The sequence below is a fragment of the Habropoda laboriosa genome, unplaced genomic scaffold (genome assembly GCF_001263275.1).
Source record: "Habropoda laboriosa isolate 0110345459 unplaced genomic scaffold, ASM126327v1 scaffold102, whole genome shotgun sequence".
NCBI classification, from domain to species: Eukaryota; Metazoa; Arthropoda; class Insecta; order Hymenoptera; family Apidae; genus Habropoda; species Habropoda laboriosa.
In genome coordinates this window covers 754,138-768,609 of record NW_017100262.1, presented here as the reverse complement: position 1 = coordinate 768,609, position 14,472 = coordinate 754,138, and the positions used below count along the sequence as shown (strand labels likewise).

The 14,472-nt window shown below is 43.8% G+C and overlaps 2 protein-coding genes across 2 annotated transcripts in view; both read left to right on the top strand.

Moving 5' to 3' along the window:
• LOC108572967 overlaps window positions 1-2,866 on the top strand; it is a 33,738-nt gene extending 30,872 nt beyond the window's left edge. The window contains exons 9-10 of the mRNA XM_017935314.1: window positions 1-1,104; window positions 1,753-2,866. The exon at window positions 1-1,104 is cut by the window's left edge and continues 8 nt beyond it. Coding sequence (XP_017790803.1) covers window positions 1-1,104; window positions 1,753-2,866 — 2,218 coding nt within the window. The remainder of the gene's footprint in view (window positions 1,105-1,752) is intronic.
• Window positions 2,867-5,552: 2,686 nt separating this feature from the next.
• Window positions 5,553-10,172, top strand: LOC108572885 (L-threonine ammonia-lyase). The gene is made up of 6 exons (XM_017935216.1): window positions 5,553-5,665; window positions 5,922-6,041; window positions 6,883-7,241; window positions 7,713-7,875; window positions 8,036-8,328; window positions 9,195-10,172. The coding sequence occupies exons 1-6, from the start codon at window positions 5,579-5,581 to the stop codon at window positions 9,601-9,603; spliced, it is 1,431 nt and encodes a 476-aa protein (XP_017790705.1). The 5' UTR covers window positions 5,553-5,578; the 3' UTR covers window positions 9,604-10,172.
• The last annotated feature ends 4,300 nt before the right edge of the window (window positions 10,173-14,472 follow it).

The window sequence follows — 14,472 nt, the reverse complement described above, 5'->3', positions numbered from 1 at the left end:
GCGTGGTTTTAATTCGAGAATCCACGGAGAGGATCCGTGGAGGAGCTGGTCTGTTCCGACGTCTTCTACCACCAATTACTCGTCCGTCGATCATGCCAACGGACTAGGAGTCGTGCCTGCTTCGTGGCAAATCGAGATCGAGGAAAACGATCGTACCTTCGACGACACTCAGGTGGATTCTGGTTCGAGCAACGACGAAGTTGATAGTTCGACTGTGTTGAGTGGTAACGTGGACCACGATCACGGTTTCTCGGATGACAGCTTGGATTATAACGAGAGCAACGTGTCTGGCGAGTCTGCGACGACGTTGAAGATGAAACAGGCGATCGAGCAGAGGGAGAGCCTTTGTCCACCTGACGTGGTCGCGCATACTAAGAAGGAGAGTTCGAAGTCAGGTGTCGAGACGGAGAGGAACGAGTCTGTGAGCGATTTCGAGGATAACCAGGTGGAATTCCCTAAGAAGAATCCTACGGAGTCGACGGATAGCAGTGAGATACACGATTACAAGTCGCTGATCTTGGGTAGACCTTGTTACAGTAATTTCGAAGAGGCTAACGACGACTCTGACGGTTCCTTGAATCGCGTGAACAGTTCTGGAAAGAAGAAAGTGTCTTTCTCGAACTCTAACGTGTCCGAGAGAAGGGTAGATCGAAGTGAGAGTGATTCGAAGTTAATTCTGAAGTCTATCATCAAGAAGAGGAAGAAGAAGACTACGGATCCTCTGAGTACAATTCATTCTTCGAACGACGAGACTGACGACTCTCAGCAAGAAGAAAAGGCTAGTGTAACTTCGGAGACTGATTGGAAAGGCGAGGTACAGTCTATCAGCTCTGAAGAAGCTAGAGAAGATCGAGACTCGGTGGAGATGAAGGTAAATGTTGAACAGAATCGGAAGAAAGTGAAGTTTTCCATGGAAGAGCTGTTAGAAAATACGTGCAGCGAGTCGGACAGCTGTGAGAATGTGGAAGAAGACGAGGAAGAAGAGGAAGAATTTGATCACGGGGGTAGAAGTGTACTGAAGGAGTATCTGAGCGAGGCTGTGACGTTCATGCGAAATTTGAACTCCATCAACGAGTACGTGAACGAAGCGAGCACGGTCGAAAGGTGAGGAACAATCGCGAAGAGAAACATTCTCTTCCCTAGGGTCTCTTTGAAGGGTCGAGGACCACTCGAGAATTCCTAGAATTTCTAGGATTAGAGTTTCACTACGATTCGATTTCTTTTTTTATAATTTACTTTCAATTCAAAATTCGAATAAGAACTGTGCTTCGTCAGGGTGGACTGAAAGGTTCACGGTTTAGGTTTCTTTTTGACTTTTACAGCTGGTGAAGTAGATATGTTTGCAGTGACAGAGAAGAGATGGAAGTAAGAGAAGCGAAAAATGATAAAATACCTCACTGCAAGGACCTTGAATAATTTTCCACTTTTCTCAAATTTTCTCAAATATCTCTACTTCGTTACGTATAAAGAAGAGAAAAAGACGACACAGCCCCAAAGTTCTATTCGTCAATACACATACCTTGACATATACCTTGAAAATTATAAGCACTTGAGAGAATTGAAGAACAAAATCCATAGATCACAGATCACTGTGAGGATCTTGAATGATTTCTGCAAGGACCCTGAATAATTTTTGCAAGGGCTTTGAAACGGCGATGAAATTCTACTCAGAAATTTTCATACACCGTACCTTAAAAATTATAAACACTTAAGAAACTAAAAAAAAAAATGAAATTATCGATTGTTCCACAGATATCCAACGTCGTTATGTCGTGGACGAGGCAGAAGACGAGTCTCAGCTCGTCGAAGAGCCAACTTCTCCACCTGGAATCGCGATTACGAGGAACTCATGGGTCGAAAGGTCCAGCGAAAGGACGCGAGCGACTACCAAGTAGAAGGCGACGATATTATCGTTTCCACGGAGTCCTACGACCGGTGTCTAAAAGGTATCCAACGTCTAGAAGACTGCATTCGAAGGGTTGACAAACACAACGAGCTGCTCCAAGAGAAATACAGCGTCGACTGCGAATCTGCTGGCGCTAGATCGAGTCTAGCGAGTCCAAGCTTAGATCCTCGCGTGCCAACAACGAACAACGACTACGGAACGTATCACGAGACAGACGTCCCTTTAGACGAACCTTCTACAATCACCGATCACAAAGAACACGACAATTTAGAGAAGAAGATCTTCGATCAATTGATGAACGTAGCAAATTCCATACGTTACGGAAACTCCAGCAAACTCCAACCCCGCGTGCCCAAATTATCCGACTCTAGATCGTGGAGTCCGGCTAGTTTCTCGAAATTTAGAGAGAAACACAGTTACGCGGCGAAAGAACCGTTCACCGGAGACGTTAGAGCAAATCTCAGCTTAGAGGAGACTTCTGACACGAACGACGATCAACAAGATTACGCTACCTACGAGATAACAGGCAATTTATCCGTCGGAAGATCTAGATCGATCGAAGGGGACACGGATGAATTGACTTCTATCATGGAGGACGATTTCTTGCCGATAAGAAGCTTCAGTCGATCACCTTCGCGTTTGACCGACGCCGATCGTCCTGGCTTGAGGATAATTAGTCAGAACGACTCGAGGAATGTAGACAATAATGATCCATCGATCGCGAGAAGATTCGTCGGTTCGAAGGGAAGTGTCCCGCTGCAGAGGTTCGGAGAAACGGACGATTACTCGCGAAGGGGGAGGTTTCACTTGTGCTCGAAAGATCACACGGAGATCGAGAGCGAGATCGCGCATCTCAGGGACAAATTGAAATATCCCGGAAGTCCCAGGGCGAGATTCCTCGAGCTTCTGCGCGAGAGGCGGCGGATCGTCGAGTGCAGCCGTGGAACGAGTGCCTCTTGAACGGTTTCCTACTCCTTGCCATTGTAAAATGTATTTTTCTATCGTAACGCGTCGGCACGTCGTCGACGATAAACTAATTTACCCCCTGTAAATACTGGAATCAGACTTTTGTAACGTTTTGCCACCGCACCGATCCGAGCGACGACTATTTTAACTTATTCATCCTGGGAATTGTTTGTTGAACTCGTGTAACTCGCGTTTATGCTATTAAACTGTACTTTCTTTAACGCTTCCGAGTATTTTCTCTCCCTCCTCTGATTTATTTGGTAATTAGGATATTTAACCCTTTGCACTCTACTTGCGTCGGTACTGTAAGGAATGCGAGATTTAGGCGACGAAGTGGTGGCCTGGACTTCGTCACCCAGGGTCACTAGGTGAGGGTGCCATAAACTCAGCCCTTTCTCCGGACAGTCGAACTAGGAGGCTCTAACGGTTTTTCGGAGCAACGCAGGATAGGACGCGGAGAGGACACTCTCGTTATAGCCGTCGAGCAAAATGCCACGATTTCAATTTTCACGGTTTTTCATAGAAAAAGCCACGATTTCGATGATTACACGTCCGTGCACATCTGTAAATATGTAGATATTAACCCTTTCGCCGCTGTTAACGCTTTTCGAGAAGTGAAATTTCCTCGATTCTCGCGAATGTTTCACCTGTTTCTCACCCATCAGAAAGCTCTCCGGGGCGAAAGGAAGCAAGATTTATCGACGCTAACTGCACCGGAAGGTTACAGTTGAAAGGCTGCGTCATTACTGTCGCGGTTATCGCCGATAACATGTGCACGTTCCTCACATGCGTCAGCTCTAGGTTGAAACAAAGCGCGAAACGCGCTCGTAATTCACCGTGGAACTTCCTGAACCGTGAAATCGTCGTTAAAAATGTCTGACGAGCACGATTTTCACACCTGATTTATCATCGAACAAACGCATGTAACAAAGAAGATTAACCCTTTGCACTCCGAGCATTCTTTTTCTCACTTACGCAGTGAAATGTAAGGCGCTGTGCGACGCGCCTGGACAAGTGGGTCCTAGACAAGGACGAGCGCAGGCTGCACCCCCACTCCATGGCTTGCAGGGCCCTAACGGCCGAGGAAGCATACACAAAAGGGGAAAAAGGGCAGCGGCCCACACAATATCGCACCTAGTCATCGACGAGCGAATCGACGTTATTTTAAGCGCCTCTAATTCCTTACTCTTACATATATAAGAATGAAAGTTAAGAAAACAGGACTGTACATATACGATTTCGACTCTTAAAATTCACTAAAAGTATCTACGTTTTCCGCAACAATATATTCCACTCAGAATCTGTGTCCACGTTAATCGGACGTCGCTTGCAAAGGTGTACGTTGAAGGTCTCGGGAAGAGTGGATATGCGTCGTCCTGCCGATCCCTGTCCACCCCTACGCGAACAGGCCCAGTGAAAGTCCCAAAGGGGCGGAGTCACCCCCACCGAGCGCGCTGGGTCTGGCTTCAAGGTGCTCGCTTCACCGTCTTCGGGACGGATTTTCTCACACCACTTTCCTCCTTACTGCTTTCTTCTTGTTCTTAAAACTACACGCTAAGTTATAACTGCGAGCGCGCTGGGCCTGGCTTCAAGGTGCTCGCTTCACCGTCTTCGGGACGGATTTTCTCACACCACTTTCCCCCTTACTGCCTTCTTCTTGTTCTTAAAACTACACGCTAAGTTATAACTATTATTCTTAAAAGCTACACATAATTCGCACACACACACACACCGAGTCAGCATTCGCCAATCTGAGAATCGTCCGAATAAACTTTGTTATTGAAATGCAAACTGGCGAAGACTTTGCTCCCCTCGCGCAATGTTTACAAACTGAATAATTATCGCTCTGTTAGATAAAACGATATGTCAATGGATGCTGTAAAGTCCCGACACGTGACATCGGCCACGATAAACTTCGCGGAACGATGATCGACGAGAAATGTTTTCTCGTTAAATAACGTCGTATCCACGAATCGAATTAGCCTCGTCAGATAAAAACCACGTAATCCTCCGTTGCTCAAGGTTTACCAGCGGACAACGGCAATTTTAAACATTCCACAAAACGAATCAGACGTCGAGAGAGCAAAGGTAATCGGGCGAACGAATCGCGGAAAAATAGACAGTATGACTAAAAGATCACACAGAGCGTCTGAGGAGGCTACGATAATTCTCCAACCTTATCGAGCTATTCCCACTTTTATCATTCACACTCAGGGGTTATCTTGCCGCTTCGGGACCAAGTGTCTCCATGATTCACGAGGACCAGTCGGTTTTAGGGTGTCCACGAGTGGAGAGTTCGCTGTTCGCCAAGCAGAAGATTCTCGATTCTCCGATCGAAACAGAGAGAAAATGGTTTGTTTATCTGTCGAACACGGAACAAACACGCGTAACCTCACGAGACCGCGCAAACTCGCGCGAGCGAGTGAAAAAAATCGGCCGTTTCGCGATTAAACGGAATCGGAGTGGAATTGTTGCTAGAGGAATTAGTGGAAACGCGGTTGTTATTGCGAGGAAGAGGAATTATTGCAGTCACGAGACTTTCTACCGACTTGGTATTCACAGGAAAGAGAAATGAGGTCGTAGGTCGCGTGTGATAAGGACGAGCGTCGCGCGACGATACGCGCGGCATTTCGAATATAATTGCAGAGACGCGTCTAACCGAGGATGCAGTTGATTTTTCGCTCGCGATAGGACGATCCACTGATCATGAGAGATCTGAACAGGAAGCTGAACGGACAGGGTTTCGATCTGATCGCCGAGAGCAGAAGGAACGACCATCGCGACACTTTTCACGTAATTTTTACGTCACCGTGGCTGTTCGGAAATCGTTCGCGGCGAAGGATTATAGTTTTGAGATACGACGGCGATTAGGACGGTCGATTGAGAGGATTTTACTCCGTTTCGCGAGATATTGTTGTACTGTTTCGAGTTACAGGCGCGTTTGACATCGATACCATTGATTCTTATCGTGCACGGTTTCAATAAGATCGAACGTTGCGTCGAGACGAGAGGAGAAGTGTCAAAGGATGACGATCGTTTCTGTCTACAGAATGACGACGGCCTGGTCGATCCGTTCTGCGTCGAGGGGAACCCTCACAAGATCACCTTTGAGGATATTTCGTCGGCTGCCTTTAAGATCAAGTGCGGCGTTATCAATACTCCTTGCGTGGTATGAATTTTTGTTATGGCTCGATCGTGGGATTAACGACAGATGTGATGCATTTTGTAGAGGAATTATTGTGTAATTTGATGATTATTGCAAGTGATTTATACGTTGTATACTAGGTGGTCTCGTAAGTTCGTGCCGAAAGCGAAAGATATTTTGTATAGCGTCTTGCTAAAACATTGGGAAAAATTTCACTAGGTGGTCTCGTAAGTTCGTGTCGAAAGCGAAAGATATTTTGTATAGCGTCTTGCTAAAACATTGAGAAAAATTTGTGGGCACTTACGTTTTTCTTTTCTCATATTTAGAGGTTCGTTGGAAATATTGTTCGTGCCGGAAGTGAAAAATATTTTCTATAGCGACGACATAATGGTCTTACTAAAAAATTAGCGAAAATTTGTGGGATGAGAAGGCACTTCCTTGTTTTTTCTCAGATTTAAAGGATCGTTGGAAACATAGATCGTGCTTTACTAAAAAATTAGGAAAAGTTTATGGGATGAGAAGGCACTTCCTTGTTTTTTCTCTCAGATTTAAAGGATCTTTGGAAACATAGATCGTGCTTTACTAAAAAATTAGGAAAAATTTGTGGGATGAGAAGGCACTTACGCTCTTTTTCCCTCAGATTTAAAGGTCCATTGGAAATATCGATCTGAATTACAAAACTCGACACGAACTTATGGGATGACATAATACAACGACGATTACGTTTACGTTTCTCTCTCAAATTTGAAGGTTCGTTGGAAGTATCGATCTAAATTACAAAACTCGACACGAACTTACGCGATGACATAACAGAATGACGATCGATCACAGAGAAAAATGTCAAACGATCGTGTTTCCTCGTTAGAAATCTCGTCTCTCGGACATGTTCGGCATGGACTTGTACCTGAAGAAGGACTTCCTCCAGGTCACAGGAAGTTTCAAGGAACGCGGAGCGAGATACGCTTTAGTGATGCTGACAGAGGAACAGAAGAAAATCGGCGTGATATCAGCTTCGTTGGGTAACCATGCTCTTGCTCTCTGTTATCACGGTTACAAGCTTGGAATACCGGTGACCGTGGTGATGCCAGTACTGGCGCCGATTATGAAGATCGCAGCCTGCCGCCAATACGGCGCTAATGTGATCGTCGATGGACTGGATATGGGCGAGGCGAAAAGTATCGCCCTTCGATACGCGAAGGAAAAAAAGCTGATGTATATAAATGGGTGAGACATTATTCATAATCGCGGCACACGTGGCTTTCTTCGTTGTTCAAAGTTTCTGTATTTTATTTTTAAAGAATATTCAAGATTTCTTCCTTCCAACAGGGTTTTTCTCAGGTTTGAGGGTCCTTTACCTTAATTTTCCTCTTTAACCCTTTCGTTACCAGAATTGTGTTATTTTTCAAATTAAGTGTTAAAGAAATGTGTATTAATGGGTAAGGCATTATTGATAATAATGATACTTGTTCTATTTTATTTTGAAAAATATTCAAGATTTCTTCCCTCGAAGACGATTTTCCCAGCTTCGAAAGAAATACTTGCGGGTCCTCTTTCTTAATTTTCTCCTTCAACCACTTAACTTATTTCGCTACCTGTGGAGCACAACTCGAAATAGAGTTTTATAAAAAAAATCTCAGAGGATTGATCCTCCTCTCCGAAAATTCGCGAATTAACAGAATTGCATTTATCCTTCAGATACGACCATCCCGATATTATGGCAGGTCAAGGAACGCTGGGTCTCGAAATCGTGCAAGAGGTTCCCAATATCGACGCAGTGGTAGTTCCTGTAGGAGGAGGTGGCCTAATTGCGGGTGTAGCTTTAGCCGTGAAAACTCTCTTTCCAAACGTAACGATAATTGTACGTCGTTATCCTTCCATTTAAGCTTGTATCTCTTTCTCTACATACATATATACCTTGTCCTACGAGAATTATCAATTTCTTCGATTTTTGTCGCCTACTCGTACTTATCATTTATCGATCATTTATCAGAGCTGTTCTTTCTCGCGTGTATTCACAGGGCGTCGAGTCAGAAAGGTGTCCCAGTTTCTCTGCGGCACGGAAAGCATCTCGACCGATCTACACCCCCATAGATTCCACTCTGGCTGATGGTCTGGCGGTTCCTATGGTGGGATACAACGCCTTTGCCACCGCGAACCCGCTTATCGACAAATTGGTCGTGGTGAAGGAGGAGTGGATTGCCATTGCGATCCTGAAGCTGGTAGAGAACGAGAAGTGTATTGTCGAGGGTGCTGGAGCCACTGGCCTGGCTGCCATTTTGGCTGGTCAGTTAGAAGAGCTCAAAGGGAAAAGGTTGTTTGATCTTACTCGATGTTACTGTGCAAAGTTCATTCAGGAGTAGAACCTCTCCTGGCTTTGTTTCGTCTTTTCAAGATGTTTGAATATTTTTGCGAATGAAACACTCGCGTATTATCATCGATACTTCATTTTTTTATGGTGCTGTGAGATAACGGGGTGGTCCACCGGTGGGTCACTTAATCTTTGACTCATCGGGGGGTCACACTGACTGTTCAATTTTTGATCTATCGGTTACACAGTCTGGATTGTGTTAAGCATTCAAATTTCAATTTCTCGTGCCTTTCATTCTCGTTTATAAATTACGTGACCCATCGTGGGTCACGTTGGCAAGTAAGACCAGTGGGTCACGCCATTCAGAACGCGTGAAGAACTCAAATTTCACTCTCACGTGCCTTTCATTCAAATTTCACTCTCACGTGTCTTTCATTCTCATTTATAAATTACGCGACCCATCGTGGGTCACGTTGGCAAGTAAGACCAGTGGGTCACGCCATTCAGAACGCGTGAAGAACTCAAATTTCACTCTCACGAGTCTTTCATTCTCATATATAAATTACGCGACCCATCGTGGGTCACGTTGGCAAGTAAGACCAGTGGGTCACGCCATTCAGAACGCGTGAAGAACTCAAATTTCACTCTCACGAGTCTTTCATTCTCATATATAAATTACGCGACCCATCGTGGGTCACGTTGGCAAGTAAGACCAGTGGGTCACGCCATTCAGAACGCGTGAAGAACTCAAATTTCACTCTCACGAGTCTTTCATTCTCGTCTCCAAAAACATCACTCCAAATATCTCCCTATTTCCGGCAATTTCCACCTAACGACACTTTCCTAAATTACTTCTCATCCCATTTCAGAGTGGTCCTTCCGCTGTGCGGAGGAAACATCGACACTACAATATTGGGAAGGTGTTTGGAACGGGGTTTAGCTGCAGAAGGCCGCCTCCTCAAGTTCACCGTGACCGTGTCCGATCGACCAGGCGGAATCGCGGAGCTCTGTCGAATGCTGGCCAGCATCGGTGTCTCGATAAAGGACATCATGCACGAGCGGCCGTGGATCATGTCGGACATCTTCAGCGTGGACGTGAAGGTGGTCTGCGAGACCAGTGACAGAGATCACGCTGAACAGCTGAAGGACATGTTGTATCAGAATTATAAGAGGGTCGTATTCGGTACCGAAAACATCTCCACTCCGGACGAACCCTTGAACACGGACACGCGGAGCAGCGAGAACAAAAGTATTTCCAAGGATTTGTTGACTCATTAGAAGTGACGGGGATCGTGGATTCTGCGATGATCGATTATTTATGAATACGTATAATTCAAGGCAATTATTCTGGTAATTGATACCCAGGAATATTCGTAAGTTAGAGGTATATCGTTGCTTATAAGTATTGACAGGTGTATACCCTTTATTCTAGACAATTTTCACTTTGGAAATCTTCCAGGAACAAATCGCAGATTTCACTTGTTCGATCTGTTAATTAACCCTCTAGAACGCCGTGAGACTTGCAAGTCACTTACTTATTTATCCATATTCTGTAATTCTCGTTTAATTTGTTTATTGCTGTGGTATTGCATTTTATAATAATTATCAATACTTGCTGCTACTAATAACATATAAGATTGTAATTAATCGTAAATGTTTTTTTCGATGAACGAAGAAAAATCGGGCTACAGAGGGTTAACTCGTTGTTAGAATATGCTAGTTTATTTATTCAGGGAACTTTAATATTAACTACATCGTTATTAGTATAAAGTAAGATTCATAAAATCAGGTACAAGAAGCAAAGAGACAAAGTGTCGAATAACTGAATAAATCAAAGAGAAATTGTGTGGACAATTAAAAAATCCACTCATTCAAGAATACTACTCATTCAAGAATTCTACTCATTCAAGAATTCGACTCATTCAAGAATTCGACTCATTCAAGAATTCTACTCATTCAAGAATTCGACTCATTCAAGAATTCGACTCATTCAAGAATTCTACTCATTAAAGAATTCTACTCATTAAAGAATTCTACTCATTCAAGAATTCTACTCATTCAAAAAATCTACTCATTCAAAAATTCCACTCATTCAAAAATACTACTCATTCAAAAATTCTTCATTCAGGGAACTTCAATATTAATTACATCGTTATCAGTACAAAGTAAGACTCAAGATCAGGTACAAAGAAGCTATTAACAATTATCGAACGAATAAACTGAATAAATCAAAGAGAAACTGTGCGAGTAATTCAAATTCTACTCGCATAACTCCAATTACAGCTGCCTTATTCCTCCACACGAGTGGAGTTTATATGTATCAATAAAGACGACGTAGCAGCAGCAACAGCAGCCATGGCTGCTCTAAAAAGCGAACTGGTCGCGTTTCAAACGAGCATCCCTCGCGTAGTTTGCATCGGAAGGAGGGAGGGGATCGATGGCCCGAAATTCGAGAGCTGGGGCTGTACGCAACGCGCGTTACGCCGAGGTGTAAACGTACACCCGCGAAATTTATTACCGCTATACCGAGAGTAGCGAAGAGCGAGAGAAAACGAGCAGAATTCGAGCCCCGCCTGTTTCCGTATGCTTTTCAACGTCGCCTCTGCTGGTAGAGTACGTGTTGCTTCCGTTTCCATCGTGAATGTGATCAGTTCCTTTTTTTTTTTTCCTGCGTAAGCGACCGATCGTAAAGCCGTCGTTTACGAGCTTGATTACGATACCCAGCAGCCCTTATTGCGCGTGTTTGGACAACTTTTCCACGCCCAAATTACCGCGTGTCATACTAAACGGAACCATGTCGAATTCGACCCAGATATAAATTCTCGCAATTTTGCGAAATTACGATTCTTATGAGTAGAGCGTGGGAATTAATTTGTCGTTAAGCTGGCAAAGCTATTTTTCAGGAATTTAAGTAAAATTTGTGCGTGTGTTACAGTTAACGAGATCAGAAGGGAAGGTATAGAAATTTTGTATTTCTGCGTTTGGAAAATTTGGAAGAATACAGTGTTCTTATTGCATATTTTCTTTGCACTGTGCTGCTAGCGCCCTTTCACGCAATTTTCACAGTAACTTAATCCTTAACTTTTGTTCTTTGCATACTTCTGCCTTAATTTAATAAAAAGTTAAAAACGACGTGGAGGAAACAAAAGATTTGGCAAAGAAAAGATTGAAATCCGCCGTAGCGAAGGGTTGAAGCATTGATCTCACTGTATCGCTTCCACCGACTATACCATATGATGCGCTAGAGCCTTGTTTTGCCCATTTCTGCCCTTTCTGCCCTTTCTGCCCACGATGCGCCCGCAGGAGCTTCTCGTGGTCACAGATCTGTTCACCCTTGAGCCTAATTCTTCTGCTGACCTAAAGAATCACTGTAGGCGCCTATTTTAGCACTTATTAGTTACTTTTATCACCTATTCAGGAGGACTACTCATGGTCCAAAAAGTTCACCAACTCGCCAACAGTGTCATAGCCTATTTCAAAAATTTTACTGTAACTCGACAAACTCTCGACGGTCTCGTGACCACTAACCACTCTTCGAAACGAATATTAGCGCGTCAGAGTAAAACCTAGTCGCTATACCAAAAAAATACGTATCCTAGCAGTCGTAAAAAGATGGCAAGATAGAGGTTCGGCAATCGCGCTCCTCTTAAACGCGAAACTAAAAACGCACCGTTGTATTAATGACAACGATTGTGGGTCGGAATACAGACTTGTTTACACCACTTTTGCCGAGAGAATAGCGGTGAAACCGGGTCACTGTATCGCGCAAATATTATTCACAAGCTACCGTGAAAATATACGACACTTTACGCACGAGATGAAACTGGGCCGCGAGGAAAATATTTACGTTCGCAATCTCTTCATTGACTGCCGGTACAGATAAGAGTAGACAAGGTTCATTGATAAAATCGAAACGATTATAACATCCCGCCGTATCCCTTCGATCAACTATACCTCCCTCTCTCTCTCTCTCTCTCTCGACACTGGTTAAAAAACTCTTTTATACCCCGAGCTTACAAGCTCATCTCCTTCGTCTCTTCCACGAGAGAGAAACCAATCTCGTTATTTCTTCTTAGCCTAAGTAAATTTCGGTCCAGGAGGAAGAGGAATAAAGAGAAGAAGAAGGAAGAAAAGTTCACCGTGTCACGATAATATTATTTCACCAGGTCCTGCCTTCTTAAGGCAGGGAATCTTAATATTCCCCCCCCGGTCGGATCAATTTCAACGCGGTTGGCGCAGCGAAAGAAAGGGAGAAAAGAAGGGAAGAAGAAGTAGAGGAACACCTTCGGTACACCGTCTTACCTGCGAGATAAATTTCGCCGAAGGAGGGACATACTCGTGCGTTTTTCGCGTTTCCTCGCGCACAAGGGGGCATTTCCATGAAGGACGCGGCTGTCAGGGGATTAATGTATCTTTACGACAGGGAGACGCTCGGTTTCGTCGCGTTACACGCCCGAATAATATATCGCGGCCGTTCTCACCAGAGATACTCCAAGGTGGAAGCTAGTGAAAAGACCGACTTCTCGGGCTCCCTTTTCAACCTTGGCTCACAATACGTGACGATATGTCACCTTTCTAATATCGGACTGCTCCGGATGAATTATGATATGTGAACCGTCCGCACACAACCTGAGGGAAAAGGCTGTGCGAGACGATGAAAGATCCGCGAATCTTTTCTCTTCTCTTCTTTTCGTCTTTTTGCACAAGGCCTCTCGGCGCAGACACCGAGATGGAAACACAGAGGAGCAAAGGGAAAATGGAGGAAACTGGAGCAACATTGTGCCACAGGGTAGACTATGGCTAGTGAAGAAGCTGGAGAGAAAGAGAGAGAGAGGGGTGGAACTTTTTGTTTGGGTTCGCTGGTGGCTTCATTAGTTTGATTGGGAATTTTCTGACTGGGGTTCATGGGAAAATTACACCCCCGCCTTATGGTTGGAGTTCTGATAACGTGTTAGATAAGAAGTTAAAATACTGTGCAAGAGGATCACTTCAGAATTTATCTCAGAATCTCAGAATTTATCTATTTTTTGATACGACAAGTTCCTACACTTCGTTACATAAAAATTCATTTCATTTCTTTTCCTGACTACGCATCTAAGCGTCGGCCATTTACTGTTTTTAATCCTGTATTAACCCCTTAACCTATGATTTCTTTTCTAACTATGCGTATAACTGTCAGCCATTTAATGTTTTAGTACTATATCAGGTAACGAAAGCTAATCTGTTACAGATTAATTACATTTAGGAATCCTTAATTTTAGAAATTAAAACGAAAGTTAGGATTACAATGAATTTTTCTTACTAATATAACTATTTTTGTCATATCTTGACCAGAATCTCTGTCACGAGTTTGACACGTTGCTGTAAGTTAAAGGGTTAAGTAAGAAAAGCTGATGTATCGTAGACTAATGAAATTTCGCAATCTTCAGTTTTACAAATTAAATTGAAAATTCGAATTAACCCTGCGTTCTTTCGTTCGACTGTACACTTGAGGTTTTCGGGTCTTTTTTGACCCAAAGGTCTTAGGTGTACCAATTTTTGTTACCAGCACGCCATATGAACTCAGGTAATGAACTGTCGATGTAACGTTAAGGGAACATAAATTTGATAACAGCAAAAGTAATTAAAAAGATAAGAAGGCGATGGGTCAAAAAAGACCCGAAGACCGTTAAAATTAATTTTTCTCACCGAAGTAACTGTTTTCATCAGATCCCGAGCAAAATCTGTGGCACGAGTCTGACTCGTTCTTATAGGGGTAAAAAGATAGCGATGTGTAGACCCTTCCAACCCCTCAATCAATTTTCAAAAACCAATTCCACCAAGAAAATTCCTTTTTTATCTGTCGCTCGAAAAATGACTAAACTTCGTTCGCGCTGTTCTCACGAAGCAACACAATTATCCTACTCAAGAGGCTCGAAATGATTAACGGCGGCGCAACCTTTCCTACGTCTCCCTGGCTAAAGGTAACTGCCTTTTGACCGAGATTCAATTTACACGGGGCTCAGGGAACGTGGATTAAGAGCGGCCAAAGTTTCTCCGAAATTTTTCCCTCCCCTCTGCCGCGTACTTTTTCCATCGCGAGAAACTACGTCGAAACGAAAACGTAGAAAGGGAGGAAGAGAGAGAGAGAGAGAGAAAGGTAGGTAG

What these genes read in the sequence shown, in the direction of transcription:
- LOC108572885 (XM_017935216.1), top strand. Translation starts at nt 5,579, where the DNA reads ATGAGAGATCTGAACAGGAAGCTGAACGGACAGGGTTTCGATCTGATC. An exon ending in ACCATCGCGACACTTTTCAC is followed by an intron (nt 5,666 to 5,921) that starts GTAATTTTTACG and finishes TTCTGTCTACAG; the next exon opens with AATGACGACGGCCTGGTCGA. An exon ending in GAAGAGCTCAAAGGGAAAAG is followed by an intron (nt 8,329 to 9,194) that starts GTTGTTTGATCT and finishes ATCCCATTTCAG; the next exon opens with AGTGGTCCTTCCGCTGTGCG.